The sequence below is a fragment of the Chamaea fasciata genome, unplaced genomic scaffold (genome assembly GCF_029207755.1).
Source record: "Chamaea fasciata isolate MVZ Bird 193981 ecotype frontalis unplaced genomic scaffold, bChaFas1.0.hap1 SCAF_2, whole genome shotgun sequence".
Classification (NCBI taxonomy): domain Eukaryota; kingdom Metazoa; phylum Chordata; class Aves; order Passeriformes; family Sylviidae; genus Chamaea; species Chamaea fasciata.
Genome location: NW_027094087.1, coordinates 89,722,380 through 89,749,456, shown reverse-complemented (window position 1 = coordinate 89,749,456; position 27,077 = coordinate 89,722,380). Strand labels below are relative to the sequence as shown.

General features: G+C 40.6%; 1 protein-coding gene across 2 annotated transcripts in view; it reads right to left on the bottom strand.

Annotated features, from left to right (window-relative positions):
- Window positions 1-27,077, bottom strand: part of RASA3 (RAS p21 protein activator 3) — a 172,317-nt gene that overhangs the window by 37,695 nt on the left and 107,545 nt on the right. For both annotated transcript variants that reach the window (XM_066176708.1, XM_066176709.1), the window contains one exon: window positions 19,831-19,907. In XM_066176708.1, coding sequence (XP_066032805.1) covers window positions 19,831-19,907 — 77 coding nt within the window. The remainder of the gene's footprint in view (window positions 1-19,830; window positions 19,908-27,077) is intronic.

The following is a 27,077-nucleotide window of genomic DNA, read 5'->3' as shown; positions in this document are numbered from 1 at the left end:
TGTCTGTTACAAAGCATTATGAGGAGAAACAATAAAATTCAACAATGCTCAGGTCTGGTTGACTCAGGTTAAAACACTCCTTAGCAACAGGATACTGTAATGTTAGGGCTGCTTTTGTTACAGTCATTTTCTTCAGTCATGGGAAAGTTGCTAAGTCAATTAATGCTCCTCTCTCCCAGCCTGGTACCAAAACACTGGTTTTACTTGGCAAGCAGGAAAAGAGCTAGAACAAAAATGTCAGCTATTCAGAGACAATAAAATGCAATCTCAATTATGCCACATGGCCATCACATTATTTAGACTGACAGTTCATATCTGGATTAGATGAAAAAGAAAAAGAATGTGCACTAAAGGTAAGATCTTGGAAAAGGGGAACATAGTGGGAAGCAGTGAACAAAGCCAGTAAAAATAAAATGCCCTTCCTCTAGTCATCTCTAGAATTAACTTAACTTACATGTACTAGAATAATGAAAAAACCCCTAGACAATCAAAATTATTCAAGAATCACAAGTCAACTTATCAGACCCCAGAGGAAAAAAAAAAAAAAAGTCTGGTGGCTGCCAGAATCTTGTCTACCCAACTGGTAATTTCTCACCATTAGCTGTCTGGAGCCCAGCTGGGGCAGAGTGAGCCATCTCTCACAGCTTGCCTGGCTGGGCAGAACTAAGGTTAGTGCTGGGTCATATGAGAAACCTCTCAAAGCAGCTGCCTCACTGTATTTTGCTTGTGGTTTATAAAATTAATAGGTTTCAAGAAACAAGGCAGTTCAGTTTTCAGCGTGGTTCATGACCAAACCTTCAGAAGAGTAAATAAGCTATGGAAAATTCCCAGTGGGTAAGAGAAAACCTCAAAAACCTAAACTTATTATAAGCATGCCCTTGTGTCTACAGAAGCTGAGAGGGTGGCAGGAGCAGAAGGTCTTGAAAAAAATAAGGAGATTTTTCAACAAAGACTGAATAGCTCATATCTGACAGTACAGGCATTTCCTCTGCCTCTGGGTTGCCCATTAAGTGCTGTAGGCTATAATTTCTGACACAGCCCCTACACAAACATACTGAAAAACAGGCTTAACACAGGTGAGCAACATCAGAATGATCCAAGCCCACAGGCATTTCATGCTCCTGCTCTGGAACTGCAAAAATTGTTTAGAAATTACAGGCTTTGTAATTACTTCAAGATGCACATGTGTCATCGGCCTCCTTGTGTGCCAGAATGGACAACCAAGGCAAAAACAGACAAAAAAGAAACCAGAACTGTCATAGCTATTCTTAAATCTTGTATATGTATTTACTGTTTTTCCAGAATAAATCACCTCCAGTCTACCGAGTAAGGCTTAGTTGTTTCCCCACTTTCAGCCTAGGATAGGGACCAGCACACCACTCCCACTCTCCTTCTCAAGTCAGACTCCTCAAGAGAAAGTAAATGCATTGGCTTTTTTTTTCAATTCAATTGCTTTCTGTTGCTGCACCATATATTTTAATTGCTTGGTTTCTGAGACCAGTATAGATACTTAGCAAGTTTGCTCATCTATCTTACCATTCCTCTATTTACAGCCTCCGCTTGTTCCACCTCTCTTTCATTTCTTCATATTGAGACTTCATTCCATCTCATATGCACATTTTTTTGGCCATACTCAGGTTCTGCTCTGTATCATTTTAAATACAAGAGACTTCCTCCTTGCTTGCTCTAGTGATCTAATGATTACTTGAACATTCAGTACTCTGTGAGGTAAGCCTGACCAGACAAGTACCAACTTAAAAGCAAACTTGTGATGGATTTGTCAGAACTGTCATCAAAACAACGCATCTTTGGCTTATGCTAAGTACTTGTTTGGTAAAGTACATTTCCCAGAGCTGGGTATATGACTTATCTTCTTAGTCTCCCCAGATCTCTCACTCACTTTTTTTTTCCTTCCCAATTTTTCTTTTCTACTGACTAGAGTCATCTTGTAACATATACACTGCCCTGAGAACTTCGTCTTCCAGGGGTAACAGAACACCTCTAAATAGTCTCTCCTTGTGATTGGGCTTCTCATGGTGCATACAATAAGGCTATTACTCTTCAATTTCATAACTGAAAATGGAGCAGTCCAGTTGTTTTACCTAGTCTGATAGCAGAGAGGTGGTGTCCCTTCCTTGCAATGTTCAGTTCATTCCTGAATGGTCTTTTCTCTTGGTTCAGCTTTGCACCACGAGCTGAGCCGCTTTCTCATTCCCAGTGGTTTAGGAGGACACTTTGCTGTAATGCTGCATGACAGACTTTCATGTACACCCTGGGCAACCTCAAATCTGGGTGGGCACACGGTTTGAGCTGCTCTCAGATCAGTGAACTGACTTACACCTTCCACTGTAAGCAGGAATTATTACCAGGCCTCCTTCTTATTCCCTTTATCACAGCCTTCATGAACCAGTTACATTCACATGTTTCAGAGGAGGTCTGTCTGAATGTAATTCAGTCAAAGTGCATTCACCACTAATAAGCAGAAAGGTGCCATGTCTAGCTCAGAAATTCCCTGAATCATAAATTTTCAGAGGCCAGAAGAGTGTGTCACTGTATGACTGCTCTCATAATTCTTCATCTCCTAGACAGACTCAGAGTCAGCATCCTGGGCTGAGTCTGACCAAATGCTACATCTGTTTGTGCACCTTCAGACAAGCCTTGCACTTCCCCTTTGCTTCCACAAAGTAATCTAGTGGATGTCCACAGAGGATTTAACATAAATACGCAAATCTTTTTTGTCAAAAGGCTGACCAAGCGGCCAGTTTCTTCTAGAATAAGACAAAATTTTTTACAGTTTACTCAATCCTGGTTTTAAATTCCACTCTGCCTTCATCATCAAAAATACCACAATTATTATGCCCCAACCCTCTCAAAATTTCTTTACCAATCCATATTCTGACTTTACCTTCTCCCTATCCCTAGGAAATAAGGAGGCTAAGAATATGGAATTCACATATTGAATCAAGTCCTTGTCCTCTGTATGATCATCTGAAGCTAAAGGATCATCCCCACTCCTAGGAAGTGAACTCCAGTAAAAGATTATTTCAAAGGTCCCTATTCCTTGACTTTTGGAAGTGATCTATTTGTACCAAAACAAGATTTCCTACTATTCTTCTCACCTGAATGTTGTTTTGTACTGAGAACAGACCAGTTTCCTCTGACAGCAGTTCCCACATCCTGGGAATTGCCTGCAATGATGTGCCCTGGTGCACAGACACAAAAAGTTACAGCATAGCATAGTGTCTGGTGACCACTGACCATGCCACCATGGCAGAACGAAGCAGGGAAACAAAAGGATGGGACAATGTCCAAGTAGATATAGCCATATTGAACAAAATACATCAACACTTGCTTTTATCATCATGATTTTCCATTTTCCCATTACATTATTTCATCTCTCCAGAAAGCCTGAAACCAGAGTCTTTATCCAATCGTCACCCACACTGCTGCTCTCCAGTCTAGCCTCCCACCACTCTCACTGCCCCTCCAGGAATACCATTCCCCTTGAGGAACTCCAGCAGTATTCTATCTCATCTGGATAACACCCTCCTCCTTTTGAGTTTATTTTGGTGAACAAACAAGTTATAAAGCAAAAATAAACACTTGCCATCTCTTTAACATTTGAGAGGATTCGCTGGAGTTCACTGGAGAGTTCACTGAAGCCACCTTTACCCCCTTCATGTGGAAACTCATTCTGCCACAAAGGTCTGTGGCACTAAATTAAATCCTGCCCCATTCAAACAAATGGCAGTTCACCTGGATCAGCAATTTGCTCACTGTGTATTCCCTTAGAATAAAGATTTTTACAGCATTTGAGGCATTGACTCTGAAACATTTATATACAAAATATATTTATACACTCAAAACTACTCCCATTTTGATCAACCTTAAGGACATCAGAGGAATAGGCTGTACAGGCAACTATTTTGGTTTTTTCCCTTTTACAATACTCCCCAAAGCCTCTATGGCAAAAGCACAATAGAAACTTGAAACTGAGATTACAACTGCAAGTCCATGTAAGCACTTCTTTCCCATTTCCAGTTCAGTTGAAAATTGTCATAGTCCAACAAATTTAAACATGTTCTTAAACCCGCGTTACCCTGAACAGATTCCTTCCCAAGCTGACCTACAACAGTTTTTGCAGCCTCATGCAGCATGCAGATTAGCTTTTGGTCTTAAGTGGAAAGCACTGTACGCACAAAATTTCTGTCACACACACACGCAACTCTTGCTAACACAAGGCTGGCAATGGCGATTTGCTTCTGAGAGAGCAAAGGAAGAGGAATTGACTGCTAGTGTCTTAGTTCAAGCAAAAATTTCTTCCCCAGGCATTTTACTGAGGATATTTTACAGCAAAACAGGGACAACTATTCATACAAAGCCAACAAGTAGCATATAGAAAGCAAGTGAAAGCTAACGTGCACAGCCCCTACTTCCCCATTCTACCAAATTCCCTTACAGATATTACAGTCAAACTACAGCCAATGCAAAACACCCTACTTAATTAAATATAAGGAAGAAATACTGTCAACACATATGCCTCCCTAAAACCAGTATTACTTCAAATAAACTGCAAACTTCTCATGTCCTTAAACATCTACACATTTCTTAGAAGTTTAAAAACAGACTTTTTTTCTGCTATTAATATGGGAGCTGTCCTCCATACTACAGTTCAAAACATCCCATTTGCTCTCCAATATCAACTCTAGAAAGACTTTTAAAAACACACATTTACAGAGCACCATCTGTACTCTGTACCAAAGAGAGCAGACTAAAATGTGTGTGTCAGCCATCCTGTTCTCACAGGACAAGGAGTTAATCCATTGGTAGTTAAGCCAGTTTATGAGCCAATTACAGGAGAGTTGCAAGCTTCCTAAAAGTCTCTTCAGAAAACTCTTCAGTTATGTCAATATTAAAAAATGGTTAAATTATCCTCTATGACAATGCCCTGAGGCTTTAGTAGAGACACAAGCTCTCTGAAATTTTGAACTACACTGATGTAGTGACTATTCCTGGCACTGACATCATCATTTCCTTCTGCCTTGGTCTCAGACTGGCAACCCTAGCTATTAACAGGGAACAAGAACAGGAGACAAAAGAGAAAGGCTAAGCAAGAAGAAGTTATTTCTAGTACATGCTGATATTCAGAGAAGAGAAAAAGATGCAAATAAAAGTTAAAGCAAATCAAGTAGTATATAAAAATTGTAATGGAATAGCAAAACAAAAGAAGAGGTACAATCGGGAAAAGATACATGAGCTTAATGATGGTACTATATTGATTCCTGTAGGGGCAAGTGAAGAAATTTGAATTTCATGTAGTATGGCAGGAAGCCAAGGAATGGGTCAACATATCAAGGCAGCTGCAGAAGCACTCATGTTAATGCAGCTTGGTGAGAAATGCAAAAGGAGTGAAGCACAAAACAGCAACAATTACAATACACAGCAAAAGATTAGATCCCAGCTAGTAGCTTTAGCCAAGCTGACTGTGGCCTGTGGCAATCCTAAATGGAAGCAATGAGATCCTGTCTGTACAGGCTGATAAGAGAAGAAAGAAGACCAAAAAGGCACCATGGGCATCAAGAGGCAGAAAGGCTGTTATGGCTAAATAATGAAGCCAGACCATGACACAGACAACTCACATGTCATTTTTATTTGCTTGCAAAGGTATATGGGTCTCAGTGTTCTGTATGGGAAATACAGGTTTTATGGCAAGAAAACTGCAGTGATCTCTGACTTGAGACCTGTACAAGTTTAACCTGCTCCCACAGGAAGGAGCTGCGGGCACACAGCACAATCTCTCCCTTCAGGCAGCACTTGCATGTCATTGTGTACATGTGCATGAGCACATAAGCAAACAAAACAAGCTGCATGAACATGTCCTGACTTTTTCCCTCCACCAGCCAGCAGAGGCCAGAAACATCAACAACTATTAGATATTTGATACCCATATGACAAGAGGGAAGACAAAATCAAGAAGCTATTGTTATAACTGACACTCATCCTTAAGAGGGTGTGATACATGGCAGAGCAAAAGTTACCAACAGATCACCCAAAAGCTTTTGAGCCTATTGGCAGGAATCTGATTATGAAGTAAAAGATAAGGAAAAGGTTAAAAGCAGAACCTTTAAAGAATTTACGACAGAGAGAAGGAAATAAGGCACCCTGGTGAGGAGTGGATAGGTGTGGGTGTGTGAGTGGGGGTGTTCAACTCTAAGAAACAAAAGAGACAAACAGAAGCAGCTCATCCTAGGGCTTTCCTACCTAGCTGGTGAGCAAGAGTTTCCTCCCAAGCGCTGAGTATGGTCATGTCAAACAGATATTCCAGGTTGGCCATAGACAGTAATATTTTAAATAAAAATTTAGACATGCTGTTGGAGTGACCTGAACTGACATGTGAATTGTGAGAACATGAAGTACAGCAGACTGGAAAAGAGCATCTAAATCACATACCATGACACATTCGAACCTCAGGGCCCAACAACTCAGAATTCCTGGGCCAAGAGAATGTATCAGCTGAGAAGCATCTTTTGGGTGACGGGGGATGCAGACAGGAAGGGAATACAAGGAAATGAGATGGTTTAATTAAAGCTGTAGCACCAACAAAATGTAAACCCAGCCAGCTTCTTCTCATCCCTACCCAATCCAAGTATAATGATTTCTCTACTAAATGAATTCTTGAATACCTTTCCACATAGATTTTCATATCACATATTTATTTAGACGTAGTAACAAATATACCTTTCTAAATGAAAGCAAAACAAAAATAGGTTGTAATTTAAAAAGAAAAGAACTAATTATTTGTGGAACTAGAAAGCAATCAAAGGTGCCTTCAAACACTTCACAGAGGCTACAATCTTCTGTAATGAGAATGCCTTGGCACACCTGAGGTAGGTGGAACTTTTAATGCTTTAAAAAACTCGAAACAACTCAGAACTACTCTTGATTACATTTATGTGAATAATCAGACTATCTGAGATCTTGATTAACAATAGTTATTAAAGGGCAGTGATCTTTGCTACATGTCACAATACTTTCATTAGGCAATTCAAATTAAGTTGATTCATCGGTCCTGCTGAGATCTGATGGCAGTTACGTTGCCAACTAAGTTCCAAAGTAATGCTAATACACTGAATTTGTTTTGATAAGAGAACTGGGCTAAAGTTATCCAAATTGTGTCACAGTGAACATAAAAATGCTCTCCAACTAGAATTCACAAAATAATACTAATAACTTGATTCTGTCGGGATTTAAATATCTAAAAAGATGCCAATGTATCTCATTGCAATTACAGAAAATTCAGTAATCAAACACAGGAGGCATTAAAAAAACCCCAAACACACAGTATTTAACATGGAAATCAAGGCATTGTATCCTCAAAAAATGCCCTTTATTTAAAAAAAGAAACCCAACCCAGAGCAGAAACATTCAATTTAAACCAGATACACCAAGTCTGTGAAAGGCAGGAAGCAGAACAACAGAGTCTTCTTTAGTAAACCAAATAGCAACATACAGATCAAGCTTGTTAACTTTCTTTTACCTACCTTTTTTACACTGATGCAGATAGAGTTATTGTAGAATAGTTTGGGTTGCAGGGACCAAAAAGATCATAAAGTTCCAACTCCCCTACAATGGGCAAGGACACCTTTCACAAGACCAAGTAGCTCAAAGCCCCATCAAAGAAGCACAATCATAATAAGGATCAAAAGGAACATTTTGTAATACACTTTCCTATGAAATTAGCTGAAAAACCTTTATCCATGTCCCTGACTTGGCAAAAGGAGAGATCAAACAGGATTCATAAACCATTCATTTCAAAAACAGATGTCACAGGATGGTGACTTGCCTAATTTGAATCATTCCTCTGGTCCTACAAGGAGACGTGCAATAATGTTCTGTGCCTGAAGGATCAAACTGTGAATGTAATACAGAAATTCCATAAAGGATGTTTTGTGGCCATTCTGTAGCAACACCAAAGCAAGTAGGTCCTGCAGACAGTCTTCCATTAGCAGTGAAATCTCCTTAATAAAATATCATCCTCTGCATTGCTACGACTGTAAAGCACCAGACTCTTTAAGACTCTCCACAATTTTTAAGACATTAGGAAAATACCTACTACTCAGTAGTAGGACTGCCTACTACTGAGTCATCATGGAGCAAAACCCAGAAGGTACCTGGAGAGGAAGCCACAGACTTCTAAAGGAAGACAAAATCCCTTCGACCTGTTTGACAGGAAAAAGCACCAGTTGCGATTACCCGCACAACCAAAACACACCCACCAAATGATAAACCTGGTAGCCCCTACCAGGAGCAAAGCATTACACAAATTGTAAACAATTTCCCCTGGCACTCACTGTCCCATTTGACTTTCCCTCTGAAAGGTCAGTCATGTCATCGGTTTAGCAAAAACCTGTGATATCCTACCCAAAGAAGAATGTGCTTCACCAAGTGATGGTTATACCATTGCTTATAGAACACTAAGCCTCTAGAGATGAAAAGCAATGTAAAGTGCTCTTTAATAAAGTTTTTAGTGGCTTGTCACTTCATCTTATGGAAAAACAAGATGCAAATTAGGGCACTGTCAGATAGGCATATTGGTATAACCAGCTGTAACTAGTAGCCCACATCAGCTTTTAAAATTTCAGTTATTGCAGAAAGAGTCCATACTGGTGTTATGTTTATCCTCATAGTTTGAGACCTTCAGGATCACATAGTCTGGCCACTTTTGAGACTTACTTTTGAAAGCACATTTCTGAAGAGTAATCGAGGCTTAATTCAAAGGAATCACAACTATTAAAATATCCTCACTATGTTCCACATGAAATTGTTTGCTGATTAATGATCATGACAAAAAAAACAAACTTCAACAAACAAACACAGAAACAAACTCCCCAGCCCCAATGGTTTTACTACTTCTTTCCAACTATTCTTGAGCTTCCTAACATTGGTTATCACATTTGGTAGGAGTAAGTAACCATACGTTCAGAAGGACTCTCTTCTAAATAACGTGCATACTGAGATTTCACAGAATCAGCTAGGTTGAAAAAGACCTCCCAGATCATCAAGTCCATCTTATTACCTAACACCACCATGTCAACAGACCATGGTACTCAAGGCCACATCCAGTCTTTTCTTAAACACCTCCAGAAATGGTGACTTCACCACCTCCCTGGGCAGCCTTTTCCAATCACTCTTTCTGTGAAGAATTTCTTCCTGATGTCCAGCCTAATCCTCCCCTTGCACTAAGACTATGTACTCTTGTCCTGTCCCTAGTTGCCTGGGAGAAGAGGCCAATCCCCACCTGACTACAGCCTCCTTTCAGGTGGTTGTAGAGAGTGAGAAGGTCCCCTGAGCCTCTTCCTCTCCAGACTGAACAATCCCAGGTCCCTCAGCCACTCCTCACAGGACATGCACTCCAGACCCTTCATCAGTTTCACTGCCCTCCTCTGGACACACTCCAGCACCTCAAGGTCTTTCCTAACCCGAGGAGTCCAGAACTGGACACAGTACTCAAAGTGCAGCCTTTATCACTAGATTAAGCCCATTGATCCAACCTGTCCAGGTCCCTCTGCAGAGCCCTCCTACCCCCCAGGAGATCAACACTCACCCCCCATCTTGGTGTCATCAAAGCTTTTCTTGCGTAAATCCAGCAGTGAATCACGTATTTACCAGCTCTTCTATTTTTTCCTGCAGCTCTGCCATGAACACTTCTGAATTTAACAGCATGCTTTTTAGCCTGGTCTCCTTAGGATAGAAGCTTAAGAGAAAAACCTTTCTGTCTATACTTGTCAATCAATCTCCTGCTGACAATTTTTTTTTTAACCAGTTGGCATCTTCCACTAAATTTGAATAAGTGGTAGAGATTTCAAAAGATATTCCAGCTCTACTAACTTTACTAAACTCAATGGCTACGCAGAGAAGTAAGCACCCCTGGATGCCCTTAGGGAGAAAAGGGCTGCACACAGCAGCTCTCAGCAGCTTCTGACTGAAGAGCACATAAACAGAGTCTTCTGTCACACTCAGCCACCTTTTACAAACATGATGCTTGGGCTGGTGGGGCATAAAACTGGACAATACAGCAGTGACTGTCAAACAACTAAAAGTGGTAAAACCATACACAGCAAGTACATCTGCAGTTGTACACAGTCTAGCTGAATCGCTGTCTCCATTTGAAGCTTGTATGAAATTATTACAAAACCATCAGCCTGGGAGGAGATCAACAGTAAAGTAAGTTAAAATTAATTGCAGACATTACTGTCTCCAAAAGCACAGACTCCTTGACAATTTCTGTGCTTACTGCAGTTTCTCTCAGCGTATTTCCCTTTTCTCCTAGTATTTATGAGAACAAAACTATAAAAGAGAAATTAGCAACCTACCTTGTAGGACAGAAAGGAGTGGGACAGTGAAAATGTCAGGTCTCAAAGTGCCACTAAATTAAAAATGTGTATTGAAAGATTTTTAATCTCACTCACAAATGCTTTTTATGTTACAATTATATAATTAGCAAAATAGGTTAATTTTTCCACAATCAGCTCTTACTGAAATTTCCAAAAAAATGGCATCCAAGTCAAAGGTTTACACCAAGACAGACAAGTGGGGGACATACAGTTGATACCAGGTGATTTTAGCACTGTGGATTCTGGAAAGTACTCATTCATAGCACATAACTAGTTGCATTCTCAGTACAATAATGTACCCAGAAGCATGAATGTGATTCCAGATGGAGTAGGCCAAGAGATACTTTCTCATTATTGCTACATCCACTGTATGACTTTTTGCAGTAACTTCCTCTCAACAAGTCCTTCTGTGAACAATGAAGTTAATGACAAGTGTTTCCTAGGTATTGTGTACCATGTCTCTACTCTCCTTATAACTGAAACAAAAAAAAAAAAAAAAAAAAAACATGGAAAAAAGAAATTGTCCAACCTCAACACTTGGGGCCCTGCAACTTCCTCTTTACCCTCCGGCTTCCCCTATTTCTATCCTACCTTGATGTGTGTACCTAGCTCCATTCTGCTACCCAAATATTACGTTGGCTAGTGTTGCTCTTGGAGCAACAGACGAAAAGTTTGCAGAGACAACTGTGATTTGTGATTTGTAATTTGTGCCTCATCCCATTGTTCCTTTAAAAACTTCTCTAGCATTGGTTTTGGATGGTGCCTGCCACAGAAGCTGTAGAAATCCCAAGAGCCATTCAGAAAGAAACAGGGTACAAGTTCACCCTTGTATTATGCTAAATACCGTGTACTCCAAAGAACCTTCTGATATAGGTTGTGTTGCAAGCGAGCTAGCTGGTTTTTCTAGGGTCCTACCTCATATGTAATTGAATTCCTCCAGCTGATCATCATTAAAGGACATCAGTGAACTAAAAACTGCAGACATCCGGGGCATTGACAGCCTGCTGAAGGTGCTAGCAATTCACAATTCTCAAAGTCTATGCACCTTTTACAATGGACACTACAGGAATGCTCTCTAATGCCCCACAAGCACCCTTACACTGTGACCTCAAGCACATTTAGAAATTAAATCATTTACCATAAGGATTTATGCTTGACTAATTTGCCTCCATTTTACAATCCCAGTCTGTGTCTACTCTGTGTGAAACAGGAAGTACTGTCACATTATTTACACAGCAGCATTTACTGCTGAAACAGAATGGCTTAAGACTTACATTTGAGTCTGTAATTACAAACCAAGTTTTATACCTATTCCAGAGAGCCATGTGATGACTATGCAATCTCAAAATGGTGAGCACTTTAAAACATGTTCTGCTGGAAGAGAGTCTAATTGAAGTTGCTGTTGATTGGGATTACTGATAAAATGACACTTGTATGCGATTTGCATACAGAATTCCATAAACAGAGGAGAAGCACTGAAGGAACATGGAATACAAAAACAAAGAAGCATGAAACAAACTTCATTTAGTGGGAAACACAGCAGTAGCAGAAGACAGTATTTCTATATATCAAAGGTTTAATGGAGAACAATTGAAACTTGATTTAGGCTACAAAATAGTCAACAGAGGCTATGGTGGGGATGAAGAAGCACAGCAGAGACAGTTTAAACTCAGTGTTATGAGAGCTGGGAAGAAAGAAGCAAAAATTGATGCACTATGTTAAAGCCTTATAAAGACACATATCTCTTCCCCTCTGTACTCCCCAAACCCACAGCACTGCAGCACTTCATGATAAAAGTACCAGATACTATGTGATTTAACCTCTGAGCACATTCCCCCCATCAGTTTGTTATGAAACCCATACAAGATTAAAAGCATGATCAAGCTGCAATCCTGCAGGAAAAGGCACAGCTTGATGCCCTGCTTGCTCTCCAGAGAAAGGAGATTGTAACACATTTAATGGATGCATGAGTTTATTCAAAATGAAGCCGTGAAACCACTTTATCCCTTCATTAGCATTCCTTCCCAGGAGCAAACAGAAGTTGAAAATTTTCAAAATACTGTGAGTTCACCTGATTGATGCATACATTAGGCATATATTGATGCATACTTTACTACTTCTTGTAGTTAGCAATACCTTTTTTCCCCCTAATTGATGCAGGTCATATTTTAGGCAGGAAAATAAACTTCATTTGACCCTGAAGTGAGTTCAAAGCTCTGTGTCTCTGCAGTGGAATGGACACTTCTCTATAGCAACACAAATGTATGTTCTCTATACTGGAAGCAGCAAATCCAAGAGGGCTGGGTGGCTCATGGACCCATTCTGGATGTAGGCAATGAGCACCGAGAGCTGTATCACCACAGCAAAAGCAGCCACTGCCAGCTCTGGCCTCAGGCTACCTCAACACTCAACAGGAGCTGCAGCCCTGCACCACGCCAACATAACCATCAAGAGCCTTGAGACTGAGCACGACTGCCTCACTGAGCAACAAAACATTGCCTCCCTGAAGAAAGACACCCTGGTTCCTGCTGACACTTTGGCAAAACACCAGCTCCAATCTGGAAAAGGAAAATAGGTATATAGCACACCACACTCAAAAGAGAGGAGCAAATCCTCCTCTATACCACTGAAAGGTAACTAGACTTCACCACCACCTATTAAAGAAAACCAGATTACTATGAGACATTAAAGAAATTTCATCAATGAGTCCATTAATGAGTCAAAGTGTTTTCTGCATTAAAACTGAATTCAGGAAAAACAAACAAACAAACAAACCCCTCCCAACAAAACAGCAGAGAAAAGTATGATCTAAAACTTCACTGGTCACTCTGCCTGCACTCCCACTCTCTGCTCTTAACAGCATTAGAGAGGACCACAACAGAAAGCCAACAAAATTTGGTCTCCAGCATCAAATAGGTAAATACAGCCATGCATTTCCAAGCTTTGTCTTTAATCCAAGAGATCCTTTAGACAAATTCTTTACCTATTCCTGGTATTTGATTAAGATAGTTATGTACTAGAAAGTAAACTAGTTCCAACGTAAATGAGGAAAGCAGGAAACAAGCTAGTTAGTAAAGGGAAATTCTCGGCTGACTCAAAGATGATGCCTGCATGTTTACACAAATGCATTTAAGCATATTCCATGACTGAAGGACTAGCTACACACCTGCAGCTTTTCAAGGTGTCTCCAAAATGCAATCACAGGAGGAAACAGCAAACCTGCACCAGACAAGATGGGATCATGTTTTCCTCTTATGCTTTAGATTAGGATCCAGACTGCTGATCCAAAAGCAGGAGTGGCCATTATCTCAGCCCCTTCAACCAGACTTGATAGATATAACTTTGCCCTTCATGAGTTGTGACAACAAAACGCAAAGGCTGAACCTCTGAAATTTTCTAAATGAAGCACCATTTACCTTAACCTTAGAAACATCATATTGCATAAGAGACTTTAAAACAGTTACATAAAGTCAATCTGATTTAGGGCAGTGATTGTCAACCAGTGAGCAGCAGTGCTCATGGACAAGGAAATTCAGATCTATAATGTGAGCCGTCAGAGAGGAAGGTCAGATGCTGCTCACTGCATGCTCTGTGCTCTATTCACATGGCAGGGAAGGCTAGGGAACCATCACCAAGTCCCAGGACTCCCATCCCTACACAGAGACCTTCCGCTTTAACCACGCCTGACAAATGAAACCTTCTTCCTTACCTCCCTCTTCCTCTTCAGCAGGCTTTTAGAGCCCACAGATCAGTCACTTTTCTTTCAATAATCCCTGAAGTGTTTCTTTTAGGGATGTCATACCTACTTATTGTCTCCTCTCCTGCTTGCTCTTGTAAACTGTCCATTCAGCTTTGTTCCACATGGTCGGAATAGAGCCTGTAGAGCCCTCAAGAGAGTTGCACAGCGCTTAATTCGTAAATTAATGCAGAGCAGCCACAACTTCCATACAAGAGCTACATAAGCTTCACTTACGAAATAAAATTTCAGCATTGATAATGTATTTGCAGACTTATTAATTGTTTGCTGGAAAACTGTGTTACTACATAGAAAAGACAGCAGTGGCTTCTGAAGCACATATGTTGTTATTTAGCTATATAGATTTACTGGGTGGGAGAATAAAGGAAGCAGAGGGGAGGAAGGGTGAGCTCTCCAAAGCAGATGTTTCCAAGCTTTTTTAAAACTAAGAGACAAGACGTAAGACAACACTTGAAGGAGCAGCTGGGGACACTGAATAAATACAGACATTTAAATGTGACTAATTACATACACATGCTGGAATTCTCAAAGGATGATCAGGGAGCCAGGCTCCCAGCTCACTCTGACTTTCAACAGGAGTTCAGCGGCCTGTTCCTTCAGGCATGCTGCAAGATGTCATCTTGCTAAATACAGAACACTGCCTCTAAATGTTGCCTCTAGTAGCTTAACCACAGCAAAGCCTACAGATTGCTACAAAGCCATCTACAGGAGCCCTCCTCTTCTTTAAATAAATACAAGTGCATGTATCTGCTGTTCCTTGCCTGTGTGGCTCTGACAGATGACACAGTTGTCTGGACAGCCCAGAGGCCTTGAAGCCTCTGGGGAACCACCTTTCTGTGCTAAACACACATATGTTGCCCAAAAACTGCTCTAGCAGCAGCAGGGAAAGGTTTACAAAGGTCTAGGGATCCTTTCCAAGTACTTCAGTTGTAAAGCAGGAAAAGTTTCCGTATATGGGAAGTGGTGGCTCATAAAAAAAAAAAAAATAGGGAGAAGTACACACCACTGATTTTCAGATGTATTCATGTAGAAATGAATAGACACACTATGGCTAGACACATACTGTTCATGACTTAGTTCAAACACTTCCACCCAGTATGGCTGCAGAAAGAGAATATTTTCCTGGTCATTTTCCTTCCTCTGCATTACAGAAAAAGAAAAGTGCAGTTTCTAAGAGACACAGGATTAAGGCTTGTTTCAGCTTAAAAAGCATGAAGAGAAAAAAAATAAAATACAACATTGTTCAAGCAGCTGCCAGAAGCTGTGTGTCAGCACAAAGGGGTGTGTATGGACACAAGCAGCCGGAAGCATGGGGAAGTCTTGACCACTTCTTTCCATGGTCTATCTTAAAAATGTCCATAAAATTACAGATAGATTTCTGGCAGGTGACTAACAGGAGACAGCCTTCACTTCACAGCCAGTGGAAGGTGAGGCCAGATGCTGACAGCCACAACAAGCAGTGGCTGACGGTGCAGAGGGCCAGGAAAGCTGTGGCTGTAAAAAGTGTAGAGGAACACAGTGCAAGATCTTTTGCAACTGGAAGACAGAAAGGGGAGCAGCCAAACCTACTTGCTTTTTCCTAGCATTCAAGGTGACTCACTACATGGCACAATAGTATTTAGTACAAATGCAGCTACAGGAAGGTACCAAACCACAAAGTCCATAAATGTTGTTTTTTATCTGACACACTTGGGCAAGGCTCTGTGGTCAACAGGCTGTATGGCTGCTCTCTCTGTATGGTGTGAACGTACACATCAAAGCCTGCATCCCAAGTCCTGTAACTGGGATACAGGAGACTGATGGGGGCCAGTCACAAGGACCACCAGGCTTTGCACCAGGTCCCACAGGGGGAGCCCACAAGCAGCAAACTCCTCCCAGAAGGAGCATCCAAAGCGAGAGTTGTGGTTCTTACAGAGTACAACAGAAGATGTTGCTGGGGGACACAAGCAGTGTGAGCGTGGTGCCTACATCTGTACTGTCAATGTAACTTTTAAATCCACTAATGCTTCTCCTTTTAATCTCTTTTGCAGGGATTCAGTCCCTGCAGATATTGTGCCATAGCAGCTGGCTGAAACTATGGCCTCTGATGAAGCACAACAGCTTAGTGGTTTAAGACTAAATGAAAGTACTGAATGCTTCCTAAGGAGAAGCTATTAGGTAACAGTTTTTGAACTGAATTTTTTGCTTCCTCTTCAGGGGCTAAGGAAGCACACTTGCCTTTTGCATTTTTTAATAATCTGCTACTTAATGTTCAAGAGCTCAGCACTTAAATATTTTAATTTGCCCTTCCATTCAGATGAATTTTTCAATCCATTCATCCAGCTGACTGTTCACAGCATGCTCCACGGGACTGCAGGTTGGCTCAGCCCCAGCTGCTTTCCAGGCTTTCTGGAATGCAGAGGTGGCAGTAATATGAACAGGCTCAGAGAGCAGACTGATAAAAACCTGTGGGTAAGCTCATATCTTCTGGAGAGGTAAAAAAGTTTCCTGATTGGGCCAAGTCTTCATTTAGCCTACATACGTGGTCTTTGAAAACAAGCACTACTCTGGGGCTTAAAAAAGCAAGTGTCTCTAAGGTGTTTTTAAACAGCTGCCCTCTGGATGTAGCTTTTGTTCTCCCTGCAAACCTGAACTATTCAACCAATTAGATGTATGAGGTCATTTGCAGGGTATTGTTTATCTCTGTAGCTAAATGCTTCATTTAAAAAACAATTTTTTTTTAAAAACAAAGTCGAAGAAATTCACAAGACAAACATTAGATTCATCAGAACAAGTCAGTTTTTAAGATTAAGTGACTCTAGATTCTTGCTCATATTTTTACAGCCTTGTCGTATTTGTTCACTGTAACAGCCACAGGATATTCACATGAAAATCAGCTATTTTCACAATACTCAGCTGGAAGCTGCACTTCCCTAAAATACCTAGTCTCTGCTTTTCACTCATGACCTAACTCTAACAAAGGTTCTGCCTCTCCTGCCTTTGCTGCTCTCCTCACTGGCAAACTCCAGCTACACAGACATTTAGCTGCACATTGCTTAATTACCACCCACACTCTATTCTTACACGCTGAAGCATTAGAACCAAGATGTCTATAAACAAACCTGAAAGAGATTTCAGATCATGTCGAAAAATGTTAAGAGCTGCAGTTTGCTGTAGACCTTCCTGAAGCAACCAGTGTGGCATGAAGAAAATGTTGGACTACATTCTGAAGTGTTTTTATTCCCCCCCGATGCAATCATTCCCTTCTTCCTTCTCACAACTAGGACACATTGCCATCAAAACCTGCATCAATGGAACTACATGCTCTAGAAACATTCCTCTCCCACTTTTCTTATTTGAACTGCTAAGCTCTACTGTCACTTACTGCTCATAACAAATAAATGTGGAAACCAGACAAAGCCAGAGTGCCCAGGTCAGGTACTGAAGAGAAGGTGTCAATGGGAAAAGACAGTTTCAGCAGACAAAGGCTTTCTTGAGCTGTGATTCTCAAATTTTGTTTCTAAGACACCTGCACTCATTATGATTCAGAGGTTAAAACCTCATGATTTTTCTACACAATGCAGCTAATACATTGAATAATACCTAGCAAATCATGGTTACAGAATGCTTCACAAACCAATCTAAGGTTTTTTCGCTGCACTGTAGAAAGTTAATGAAATAGTCTTCACATCAAGGATATATAAGCAAAAATTTGATTAAGTATTTAAAAGCTGTCTGTCCAAACGAATAGAAAGCCAGAAAAATCACGCTGTCAAGGTAGTCAATGCCTTATTGCTATTCATGAAGCAAGAAGCTGCATGTATTACGTATTAAGAAGGACCTTTTCAGACACCTATTGCTAGCATTTCAGGAAGTTCACTGAAAAATGCATTGGTACTGTAATGTTACCAGGTCCCATTTAACTGAAAACAAAACCTAAAAATGACAGCTGGATGTGGTATGACACACTCTCTCAGAATAAAACAAACAGAGGCAAACACTTCTGAAGATCGTTCAGTATACCACCTAGCTATTCAAAACAGACGAGAGCAGGAGGGCAGTTCAGTTAATCTACGTCTGCAGAGTCACAAACATCACAGGATCTCAGCTCACAATTAGGGCTCAAAGGATATGAACAGAAGGCTCTGCAGCTGCATCACATCTAAGGAGTGCAGCACATACTTTCAGAAAGGCTAAACCAAAAACCCCTCAATGTGGTAATCAGGACAACTGTGCTCCTTTTTCCTCTCTAAGCACACTATCCTCCAGGCTTGCATCAAGGAGAGTCCAAGCTCAATGTTAAACCCACTGTCCTGTATGTCCCATACACATACACCCTTCTCTGACAAAGAAGTTGCCTTTTTCCACCTTCTAGTTCCCCCTGTCCTGCAAAGCCTTTGGACCAATAGCAATACAAACAACATTTAAACAAAAGATGCCAGCCTAGGATGTGGTAGATAAGAGGTTTGAACTCTGGTTTCTCAGAATGCGTGACCATCATCGCTTGGTCATATTCAAAATGCACAATGGAAAATGACATAATGAGAGTCCTCAGGTAGCAGCTAGAGGAGGGCTGGGCCCTCCAAGTAGTGCACAGCTATACTGACACAGCAATTTTTGTTCTCAAAGAGGTACAGCTGTGTTCCAGCAGTATTGTTAAGAGCCCTGGTTAACAAGTTCACTGGAGCTCAGAGCACACAAAGCAACTTGCAGCAGACTATCCCCTGGTATTCGCTCTGCCTCATCACAGCAGACTACAGAGAGAAAGGGTTCAAGTGTACCTGCTGCAGAGCTCTGCTGGGACCTGCATGGCCAGAGGAGCTATGCACAGGCAGGCAGGACCACTTAGCCCAGCATATCCTCCTATCAAGAGTGGGCCTACAGTGATGGAGGTCGCCATATGGGTCACCAGCATTTGTGATGTAAAGACTACCAGGACAAAGCCTTAGCGAGTCAGCAACAAAGTGATATTAAATACTGGTCTGAAAATTCAGCTGGTCAGAACTTTCCTAGCAGAGCATTTATCATATTGACATGACTGCCAAACAGCTAGAAGTGTACGATGCCAGCAGTCTGATTTTTGACAGCTCTTCTGCCAGAGGACACAAAGCATTCCTCACAGAAGCCAACCAGCTCTGCCATGGCTTCTGAGGTAACCTGAAAGGCTTCGGTGTGGCCAGATATTAGTGGTGTTCCAGGCTCCTCCTCAGAGGACAGAGAAATTTTTACTGCCGTTTGAGTGACATCTCTGTTTGGACTTGAATGAGACTGAATGGCTGATTCTGAGGCTGCCTTAGTAAGTGATAGCAAACTTTTGTTTCAAATCAGCTCTGTAACACTCTCTCATCACACAAGCTGTGCTACAAATTTACTTAGCTGGTAAGGTCCTTAATGCAAATTAGAAGGACATTAACATTACCCTTTGATGTCTTTTTAGTACTTACCCATGACTAAACTGGGTAAGGGATTTATTAACATTCAAGACTATCAGGAAGAAAATTACATAGATTGTGTGGAGAAAAGGAGAAGGGAAAATAAAAATATCTCACACCCTATAAATTCACAAGGATATTTCGGATTAAGAACATTCAATGTCCAAATAAATGTGTTGATTCCTCCAACTATTTTTAAATTAAGCACTGCACACTGTTTGCAATCAGTGTGTTTCTCATAACTTCACAGCTACATTTCAAGTCCTACCGTGTAGCGAGCTTATGGCAGACAACGCCAGTGTCTGTTATGACTTCACTCAGTCTCAGCTCCAGGTGGACCTTCCCCTGAAACACACCAAAAACACCACAGGAAAAGTTAGTTTTATGCATAGGCAGTCACACCATTCCAACTTCAACCAAAGTAAGCCAGTTTGTGCAAGTAACTCCAGAAGTCTAAAGATTAAATAAGAGCTGTATAGCTAAGGTCTTTCAACTGCCAGAGAATCCAGACTAGCATCATTCAACTAAATTTGGGTGCATAATTCCCACCACTATGTTATCTCTACATGTTGTACTCATTGAAGGATATGGAGTGACACAGAAATGCTGTGTTGAAGTAGTAATTAGCATTTTAAATATTAAGCAAGTATCTGCAAGACTGTAGCTAAAAGTGATACCACAGAAGTGTGTTATAAATTAACACCTACATGTTTAAAACATTATAAAAATAAAATCTATTAAGCAATATAAATCGTAAGACAAGTATCAATAAAACTTTATCAAACAGCTATTAAAAAAGCGCACATTAAAATGTGCAATCATGTCGCTAGCATTCACAGCATCTACTGTTACAGTTTTCAACTCCTTACTATCACATCATTTATTAAGACTTGGGCCAAGATAATATCCTTCAATTTGCTAAGAAAATAAAGGCAAACATGAATATCAACTGTATTCCTCTGATTAATTCCATTATATTTCAAAAGGTGAGTAGCCACTCCCACTGACAAATACCCAGCATCACTTTTACAGTATGTATACAGTAAATGCAAAACACATTTTGTGATTGACCAAATCTGACATGCCAGCAGTGCCCAGTCATCTTCTGCAAATTATCATAGCCAAAAGTGAGCCTTTCGTTTTCATACTCTCCCGTCCATCCTTTGTACTAAAGGATGCTAAAATCCACCCTGCTAATTCGTCACAGCTCTAACGTGGGTATCATCTTTACCTCACATCACACAAAATTATTTTGCCACCCCTTTTATAAGATCTTCCAGATTCGACCTTTGCTCTTTTTGCACAGGACCAAAAGTCTTGCCAGCAGCTTCCCTATCTCTTGTGACTAATTACTTCAACCTCTTGCCTTATGGGGATGTCCGTCCTGAGCAACAGAGGAGGATGAAGATGAAACCCTGGCCTCAGGTTGCACCTAGCAATGAGTGCAGCAATACTTAAGGAGCATGAACACACCGAAGTTTAGTCCAAAGTCATTCCCTGATCCTCTTACATTAAGAAGCACAAACACTGGACTCAGTGCCTGAATACTTGTCCTGAAGGTGCCTATGAGGCATTCTGTTTCTTACTGCTACAGTTATTCTCTCCTCTTCCTAGTGTATATCCCTTATTCAGTACCGTTCTTTCTGCCCTACACTGAATGCACACTTCATGCTCATGCTTTCACTCCCCAAACCTTTATCATCTACTTACACCTTCAGTACTCTGACTCAGTAACGCTTTTGAGGGCTGGAACACAGACCCTTAAAATACATGTGGCAGATGATACTGGTGTTAATCCAAAAAAAAAAAAGGAAGATAACCTCACTAGCTGAAGACAAGCTCTTTAATCTGTATAAAGTTGCAGAGGCACCAGAGCAGCTCGCTGGAATTTTGAACAGGGAAGTACCCAGATGAGTGAGTGAGTTTCAAACAAGGCTTCTGCCATGTGTCTTTTGCATCACTTTAAACAAAATAATTAAACCACCACCCCAATGCAAAAATCAAACATTGCAGTCAGCTGTCACTCCTGATTTGCGTTTCAGTGACACAGGTATTCTCCTTCCCCTGTCAGTGTGTGCCAAAGTCAGCATCTGACATTGGCTTCCAAATTGAAGCCTGTCCTCACACATAAGAGCAGGACTTCTCTGCACAATTGCATAAAGCCACTTCTACATCTAGCTCTTAAGGTCTCAGTACCACTGCAATGCCCACTGTAGATGTATGTGACAAGGGCTGGGAACATAATCAGTTAAGAGCTCTGCTTAAGCAAAACAGCTTTCTTGCTTTTGTTTTACTATATTTTCCTTACACCTCAATGTTCTCTCTCCCACTGGGTGCATATTCTATCACAGGATCTAAATCATTCGTCTCTGGAGAATAAATTTATATTATGAACCTGTAAAACCCACTACTGCTATCTTTGTTGATATCCTGCTAACTACCAGAGAACATTAATACAAGTTTTGAAGAAATTAAGAGACAAGAACATGAGATTTAGCAACTTCAGAGAAAATATCCCTTTGTAGAAAACACCAAGCCATACAGATGTTTTTGTAGAAATATTTCTGCTGGTCTTAAACAAAAGTGAGACTGACCCTTCTCAGAAAGAATGCTTCAATGCACTTAGATGAGCTTGAGAGCAAACTTGAAGTGGCCATTTGCTCAATCTCACACAGACTGAGTAAAATGGAAGCTCCTCATTTCAGAAATTAGGTTGAAAAACTGTTTTTAAAAATCAGCAGTTTATCCCACATTTTCCTAGCTACATTAAGCATAAAATTATAGTACTGCCTCTTATGGGCTAAAAGCCATTTTTTCTTGTAGCTTTTATCTTTCTCTTGTGAAAGCTTTGAAAACGGTCAGCTGCTCAAAAAGTGACTCTAAGCTTCCTACAGCAAAACAGAGGTCATGGGATCACTGGGACCAGCAGACTACAACTATTCCCAAAACATCTTCCAGTGTTTTTCTTCCACTTAAAAACTCAAATACCTTGAAATAAGGCTACAGCAACACACTTTCAGGCTTTAGTTTACAGAAAATGTTACTCTTACGTAAACAAAATACTTTTTCCCAAATCAATTATAGCATTATGCAAAACACAAGGATTCATCTGAATAAATTCACTCCTGAGAAATAGCATTAGTTGGGCTTAAAAAATACCAGATAATTCATTTTGCAAAGGGAAGACAGAAAACTGCAATAAATCAGTATCATAAGATCAAAAGTTCATCTAATCAAAAAGAAGGTCAACCTATAATGGATTAATGTACCACAGAAACAGAGAATTGCAATGATCTTTGACTGACAGTTTATAAGAAAGTAATTTATGTTTTTATTACTAAAAGAACTACTGTAGTAATAACTAGAGTCTTTTATTGTAGTAGGTCTGCAGAGTTTACAAGCAGGAAAGATTAGAAAATGCAACAGAACAAAAAAAAATTCCCTTTTACCAAAAAGCTGGAGGAGTGGCTTCATCCTGCTCAGAGAGAATCCCTCCTTCGGAGCCAGTCAACTCAGTCCTGCATAATCAGGCTATAATGCTTTTCTCCCTTTAGCAGAGCTAAATAATTCTGAGAAAAAATCTGGAGGTTTGACAATTCTGAAGTAGCATGTATTAATTACTCAAAACATTTCCATGAACAAATATATTTCAGGGTGTTCCTAGAAGCACCTATGCTTACTAGCATAACCTTCTCCTTTGGAAGGGCAGGATCCCTTTCCAAGGAACAAGCTGAAGGGAGTGCCAGTCCAACTGCTGAACACTTCCTTTTCCATCAGCTCTGGCTGATAGGGAGGGTGGGTTCACAGGTTGCACCTCCTTCCTAACCACATCTAACACCACATAACAGAGCCAGCCGGCTTCCAGTTTGCAGGTACTGATTAAAGAAGCCACTGGATGACTGAATTTCTTGTAGGGAAGCAGACAGTATTCAAAAGGACATCAGTAACAAAAAGTTGAAAGGTCTTACTGAGGAAAACACAAATTACACCATGCTTGTTAAATACAACCTTTACTACACACTCCGTTATCTGAAAACTAAACTGAAACTGATTGCAAGTTGGCAAAGAAAAGAAAAAGCAGACTCAAAGTCCTGGTTTTATAGATACAGGAAAAGCCTGTCTCCAACCACCTCCTTTCTGCCTGGAATGCAGCCACGAGTCACTGTGGATTGAAACACTAGAAAACAGTTATAAAGCAAATAAAAGTACACAAATCCTACCTAACTGTATCATGTTTCCAGCAGTTGCAAATTTGTGGTTTAATTCAACCACAGGACTTTGAAGGAAAAGAAAATGCATGACCACAGATTATCCTAAAGTTACTGTTATGACAAAGTTCTGCCATCCTGACATAAAGCAGTTTTAGCATCTTGAACAAGACCTCAGAGGCAGTGTTTGCAAGGTCACCAGGACACCACAGGGAGCTCTGTCAGAGTGCAGTAACTGCACACATTTTGCCCCGGAATCTGACACACCCCACATGAACCAGTGACTGTAGATTCAGATGCAACATGCAACCTAGTTCAAAACAGATGTAATCTGGTTTTTCAGAGAAATATTTATGAAAAAGCACTGACAAATACCAGGAACTTTTGTGCCTATCTCAGGCTCTAGAAGGTGCCCAGAAGACTGTCTGCCTAAGTTCAAGACAGAAGCCAAATCTACCAAATTTCCTTAATCATTTTAAAGCAAGTTTCAATCAGGGCTCCATCATTTTTATTACTGCCACATTTTTAGAAATCTTTCACTTTTTAAAAACATCAAAGGAAAAGAACAAGTCTTTACTGCTTATTTTAAACAAAACCAGAAAATACAGTTTGCTTGAATATTAGGTATCAGGTCAACAGTCTTAATATCCAGGGCTCACACAGCATGATAATTTGCCTCTACCAAAGAACAATAGTTGATATCACAGAAACTCCTAAATAAGGTAATTGTTTACTATTCAACCTGCTGGACAAGAGGTTTGTGGTCACCCACCTTTCTACTTCTCACTAGCAGACCCAATTTTGCTGGGAATTTTCCCCTCAAAGGTGGGAGTGCACCTGGATCAAAGTTTTTCCACACATTTATTCCATATGGGGACACTTTTCCCAACATAACTCAACTCTGCTCATTGTTCAGTAGTGTGGAAAGAGGGACTGGGACCCACTTTTGGCTCCTTACTCTTTATCCTGCTGGTAGAGTGTGACTGCAAGAAGTTTCACCCCAGCTCCTGGAGATGAAGGAGGGAAGAGATGTAACAGACATGAGCTGTAGGGGAGGACAAGACTAAGCAGGTGACATGAATCACAGCTCATGACTGACTAATGCCAGCACTGGTTTTTTTTTTTTGAATTTCAAATTCAGGACTGTGATAACACTGGTGAATGTTGCTTTATTTTCCCTTGCTCCAAACTGTCTGGAAAAATGAATATTGGAAGAACTTGGCCCTGCACTGAGACCATTCCAAACTAGAGGATAACCTGTGCCATTGCTTTCTCAGTCTTTCCAAATTTTATTTCAGGATATAGCAAATGTTATTGGGCAGATTTTCTGTCTACTCTGAAACCTTTCTAGCCGACTTCCTGAGAAGTCACTTTCTGCCAGCAGTAAAACTCAAAAGCAAGCAAGAAAACTCAGCCAAACCCTAAAGGGTCACTAAACACTCCCCTTGAGGGAATGGGAGAGGAAAGACCAAGGGTACAGCTACTGCTTTAGGTAAATCCAGCCCTAACAGAATTATCAGCAGCCTCACATAAGGTCAGGCCTAGCAGCAGGTTTGAAAGCAGGAGGAGGAAGGATTTTGTTTGTAGTCTACACTTGATGCTTATAACAGCTGCTCCTTCCTTTAGCAGAGGGCAGTGGGCGGCTGGGAAAAGTCTAAGGATCATGCTAGAGAGCACAGCCTGCCTGCTGGACCAGAGTGCAGCTCACAAGAAACTCAAACAAAACCCAGCTGATGGCTGAGGAAAGTGCAGCAACTCTATTCAGCACTGCAGGGATTCATAAATGCTAAGCAAAGCGGAACTGATATCTGCTTGCTCTCCATATGTGCAAGCATGTCAGAATTGCTCAGTAACTGGCAAACAACCTCACATGGCATAATGTCAACCTTCCTGTTTCTCTAAAGGAAGAATACTGCCATATGGTCAAAATCCTTAAAATTAGTCATGTTTTCTTCTCAAATAGTTTGATGGGATATAATATATACATGTCGTAAGTGAAAAGGTTTAATTTCCTCAGACAAATTATGTTCTGCAGATACAAACCCCACGTATGTTACTTTAAAACCACACACACTCATTGTTCAGCAGTAGGTGCTCCTCACCCCATCATGTTACAGACTAGCTATTGAAGAGTAATAGACCATTACTTGATTGGCTGTCTCAGCCCTTTGTGCTGTTAAGTCTGAATACTGTGCTCTTACATTCACATAGGGAGGAAGTCTTGCCACAAAGCAGGATCTGGTCAATAGCTGCTCTTTCCCTTTACCACAAACATTATTTACCCTTGCTGATGCATGGTTCAGTTGTCTCAAATAATTTTGTCAGTAGGCATTTAGCCTTGAGAATCTCCCCACCCCATCAAAACAGACATGTCATCTCTCTTCAAAACAACCAGAAGATAGAAACTTAAATGCCACTGTTAAAAACACAGAGGGTAGCACCCATTTATTTCCTGTGTGTGGTAGAAAGCCGATACCAAACCAGCTTCTTCTTTTTACAATTTGCATTTACCCATGCTTACAGTAGGTTGTACAAAATGCATCAGTGACTCATTTTTATGCTAGAAGTGTTTAAGTACCTACACAAAGATAGTAAACATCAGTGTTGGATGGTGGGTGTGCAATGCTCTTAATTATTCAATGCATAATGTAATTCTATCAATTACTGGAGTGGAACTACCCTATGCAGCTGCTCCCAAAGACAATTATATCTTGTATCTTCAAATGCATATTCTTAATTAACAATTAGCAACACAGCCATCACAGTTCAACACGATTTGCTCCACATACACAAAGAGCATTGATATATACAGAACAGGAAGCAAGCAGACATGGTAGAGACCTTGGAAATTTCAACAAGGTGAACAAAAATAATAAAGTAACACTTCCAGCTTCCGGGACAGATCTGGGATAAACTTCTCCATCACACAAGTCTGAATGAAGAAGAGCTAGTTAAAAAGCTTGTGGTGAAACCTTGGCTCTGATGAACTCATGCCAAAACTCCCACCCCAGGAAGGCCAAGATTTCATTCACGAAGCCTGACACTTGGGATACAGATTCAGCATTCAACAGGAAGGTGCTGATAAAAAGGAATTTTTTTTTGAAGACCACACCATGCCTTAGTTAGATTCTTCTAGCTAATAGACAGGCAGCATTTCAGAGCCAGTAGATTAGTCCAGCAAGACAAGAGGATTTTAGGTGTACTCTCCAAACATGTCCATAAATAATGTTTTCCACCAATGAAGTATATATAATACACCACATGACACTGATACCAGTCCATACTCAAGAACAGGCATGTTTAATCA